This window comes from Anopheles bellator, unplaced genomic scaffold (assembly GCF_943735745.2).
Source record: "Anopheles bellator unplaced genomic scaffold, idAnoBellAS_SP24_06.2 scaffold00393_ctg1, whole genome shotgun sequence".
Classification (NCBI taxonomy): domain Eukaryota; kingdom Metazoa; phylum Arthropoda; class Insecta; order Diptera; family Culicidae; genus Anopheles; species Anopheles bellator.
The window spans coordinates 2,461-6,492 of NW_026684518.1; the positions used below are offsets into that span (position 1 = coordinate 2,461).

The following is a 4,032-nucleotide window of genomic DNA, read 5'->3' on the forward strand; positions in this document are numbered from 1 at the left end:
GCGACCAGGTTTCGGACCATTGGCGCTGGCTAGGAATGACCCGGCTTTGGACCATGGGCATTCGAACGCAAGGGAAAGGCGACTCAGTTTTGGACCATGAGCGCTAACAAAGAAGAAGGCAAAGAAGGAAGAAGGAGCGCTAGCAAAGACCCGGTTTCGGACTGGAGGTCATGGTATTGGTGTTGGGTAGTAGCAGTGACGTAGTGAAACAAGCGCCCAAGAGAATGCGCCCATAAGACACGTTTTGAAAGCGAGGCGAGAGAAGACTTGCGGAGCGCTACACGCCGGCACGGGCTTGCCCGTAGCGTGCGCACTGCAATGCCTAAGTGTTGGGAGAGTGTCGAGGGTTGCGCGTCACGGTGTGGTGCCCAGTGGGGCAAACACCTCGAACGCTTTGTGCCCGCCGTGTGCGAGCACCCTCACAGATCGCCAGTAGTACAAGTCCGTTAGATTGTTGAGGGTCGTGTGTCTTGGTGCGGTGCCTTGATGGCAAACACTTAGAACGCTTTATGCCTACCAAGTGCGCGATTCCTCATAAGTTGCCTAAGGTGACTTAGTGTGGAGAGCTACACGCCGGATCGGGTTTTGCCCGAAGCGTGCACACCGCACATATAAAGGAAGTAATGTATGGGTGGCTTGAGATGCGAGCCCAAGAGTCAGTGGGTACGGAGAAAGACAGAGGAAAGAACGGACGACACGGGCGGAAGCAGACAAACGGCGGTTGAAAAGTTGTCAGCGATGGTATGTATTGGCTGGTTGGGTAGTGGTATCGAGAGCAGCATACTAAAGTTAACGAACAAACACAGACGCGTAAATGGTATACGTTTGCTGGTGTAGCAGCTGTGTCGAAGGTATAGTACGAAATTCACGATCGAACGTGTTTCGAGCAAGTCAACGAGAACATTGGTGGTGGATAGCGTGGGGTACACGCTGAAGCATCGTCGCGGGCATTCTGGTGTAATCGTTTGAACGGAAAGGTTGTGTGGCTAGATTGAAAAGAAAATGAGTGGAAAATGGATAGTGACAAACGTAGAGGAGGAAAGGCAGCGAGGGAGGATACGGAAGGAGAAAAACGTGTTGATGGGAGCGTGGCCAATTCAACCGTTTGCAGAAGGGTTGCCAGTGCAGGAAAGAAAGGCAGAATGGGGGCGATTTAAACAAGCTTTCGAACGGATTATAGAGTGTAAGGGGATAACATCCCAGAAAATGAAAGTGAATGCGATGAAAATATTTGCGGGGAATTACCTCGTGTCGGTGATTGAGATGAAGGAAGGAAAGGAAAGCGATTACAAGGGCACGATAAGGGCGCTAGATACATACTTCAATAGTATGTGTGATGTATCGAAGGAACGAATGAAGTTGAGGGAGATGATGATGCAGGAAAAAGAGGCTTTCAGCGATTGGGTATTGAGATTGGAAAGACAAGCGCGGTTCTGCGAATTGCAGGAGGATCAAAGAATAGAAGAAATAAGGCAGGCAGTGGTGCGGCGATCGGTGCCAGCGATAGCGGAGAAACTAGGCCTAATGGCAGGAATGATGGAAGACGACTTGCAAATGATAGTCAAAATGGGAGAGAGAATCGATGCGGTTAGACAGGAGAAGCTTGAAGCTGACAAAGCGAAGACAATGGGGGTGGAGAATGCCCAACGAAATGAAGTGGAGGTAAATGCGGTGAAAAAGGAACAAAGTTTTGGTGGACGAGCGGCTCCATTTAGAAGGAACGGACCAGTACGAAGTGTAAGAGCAGAGAGAGAGTGTTTTAAGTGTGGACTTTCTCACCGTGCAAGGGAATGTAAGGCATTTACGGCAAAATGCTATAGTTGCGGACGGAGGGGTCATTTTGCGAGAAAGTGCGACAGGAAGGGGCAGAACATGGTGACAAAGAGGGAGGTCTCTCCGAACCAGGTGGTTAAAGGCGACGGTGGTGTTGGAGAGATGTAGGAGATATGCACGACCAATGCTCCCAAAATTATCGTAGACTAATTTTGGTTTGATAAACTTCATATTTTTCAGGAAGGAGAACCGTTGGAGAAGAGAGTAAAAAGGCGAGTGGACGACCCTAGGATGATAAGAGGAAGAATTGGAGCGGAGAGCATCATTTTTCTATTGGACACGGGGGCATCGGTGAACACGGTGACGGAAGGAGCGTGGTGGAACATTAGGGAGGGCTCGACGGCTTGTGTACGAAATTGGACGCCGAATCCGGAGGAGCAACTAAAAGGTTATGGGAATGCGAACAGGCTAGAAACGGAGTGCGCGTTTGAGGCGGTGATAACAGCAGCTGAGGGAGGCAACGGCGTGTTGGCAAAGTTTTTCGTAGTAAAGGGGGCCAACACATCGTTGTTAGGATACGAAACGGCGCAGCAGCTTGGGTTGATTAAGATAGGTACGGACGCATGCAAGGGAATATATAATATTTGTGAAGAGGCAAGCGGCGAAAAGGAGAAAGAATTCCCCAAAATGTCACTACCGCCGGTGAAGATAAGATTCGATGAGATGGCTGCGCCCAAGCAAATAATCAGATACAACATTCCGAAAGCATTTGAAAAAGCGGTGGGAGAAAGACTGGAGGAGATGGAAAGGAGAAAGATTATAGAGAGAGTGGACAGCAGGAGACACAAACTATCGTTTGTGTCGCCATTAGTGCTGGTGCCAAAAGGAATAAATGACTTTAGGATTGTGGTAGATTTTAGGGAGGTGAATAAGGCGATAGTGAGGGAGCCGTACCCGATGCCGTCGCTGGAGAGGATTTGGGCGAATATACCGAACGGGTCGGGAGCATTATGGTTTTCGAAGATTGACTTGAAAGACGCATATTTTCATGTGGAGCTTTGCGAAAAAGTACGGCATCTAACAACATTTATGACGGCTAATGGATTAATGAGGTATAGAAGGTTACCGTTTGGACTGTCGTGTGCGCCGGAAGTGTTTCAACACGCCATGGAAAGGATTTTTGCTAATTGCAGAAATACGCTGGTATATTTGGACGATTTATTAATACACGCTAGTTCTAAGGAAGATTTAGAGAGGAAAGTAAAGATAGTGAAAGAGGTAGCGTGTAGGGCAGGGTTGACGATAAATGAAATGAAATCCAGTTATAATGTTAATAGGATAGATTTCCTTGGGTTAACTCTGGATGGAGAAGGTATTTTACCAACGAGAGAAAAATTGATAGAAATCCAGGAATTTGAAAGGCCAAAGGATGTAACAGAGCTGAGAAGTTTTTTGGGAATGTTAACTTTTATTAGCCCATTCATTAAAAAATTTTCGCACAGAACTAAATCGTTAAGGGAAAGCATTATACCAGGGAACAAATTTAAGTGGGGAGAGCAACAGCAGAGAGATTTCGAGGAAATGAAGAGGCTGGCTAAGGAAGAGATAGTCAAGAGGGGTTATTTCAAGGAGGAAGACGACACGATTTTGTACACAGATGCATCGCCTTGGGGGCTAGGGGCTGTGCTCGTACAGGAGGATAGAAGTGCGGGTAGACGACGGGTGATAGCCTGTGCGTCTAAAAGCTTAACCAAGACAGAGAGCCGATACCCACAGTTGCATAGGGAAGCGTTAGCCATAGTGTGGGCGATGGAGAGATTTGCATTTTACTTGATAGGCAGGAAATTCTTACTTAAATCGGATAGTGAGGCGCTTATGTTTATGTTGAAAAGAGGGAAAGTTAAAGATGTAGGAAAGCGTATCATGTCTAGGGCAGAAGGTTGGTTTTTGAGAATTCAACATTATGATTTTACGTGTGAGCATATTGCGGGGTCGCAGAATATTGCGGATGCACCGTCTAGATTAGTTGGGCAACGCGAGGATCCACATTTTGGAAGCGAACGAGAGCCCCACGAATTGTTTAGTGTAGAGGCGGATGTGGAACTGATTGGTAGGCAGAGGTTAGCTTTAACAGCAAAGCAGATTAAGGAGGAGTCGGATAAAGATGAAACACTACAGTTGGTAATGAAGTGGACGGGTAGAGAAGGCAAATGGCCGGAAGAAATTGGAAGATTCTGGCCCTTTGCGAAGGAACTATAC

General features: G+C 47.3%; 1 protein-coding gene across 1 annotated transcript; it reads left to right on the plus strand.

Annotated features, from left to right (window-relative positions):
• Nucleotides 1–748: 748 nt before the first annotated feature.
• Nucleotides 749–2,152, plus strand: LOC131214265 (uncharacterized). The gene is made up of 2 exons (XM_058208643.1): nt 749–1,937; nt 2,014–2,152. The coding sequence occupies exons 1-2, from the start codon at nt 1,003–1,005 to the stop codon at nt 2,039–2,041; spliced, it is 963 nt and encodes a 320-aa protein (XP_058064626.1). The 5' UTR covers nt 749–1,002; the 3' UTR covers nt 2,042–2,152.
• Nucleotides 2,153–4,032: the final 1,880 nt, after the last annotated feature.

Bases quoted from the DNA above. Each gene is read 5' to 3' on its own strand.
- LOC131214265 (XM_058208643.1), top strand. From the start codon at position 1,003: ATGAGTGGAAAATGGATAGTGACAAACGTAGAGGAGGAAAGGCAGCGA. The intron at 1,938-2,013 runs GTAGGAGATATG...CATATTTTTCAG, and splicing joins GACGGTGGTGTTGGAGAGAT to GAAGGAGAACCGTTGGAGAA.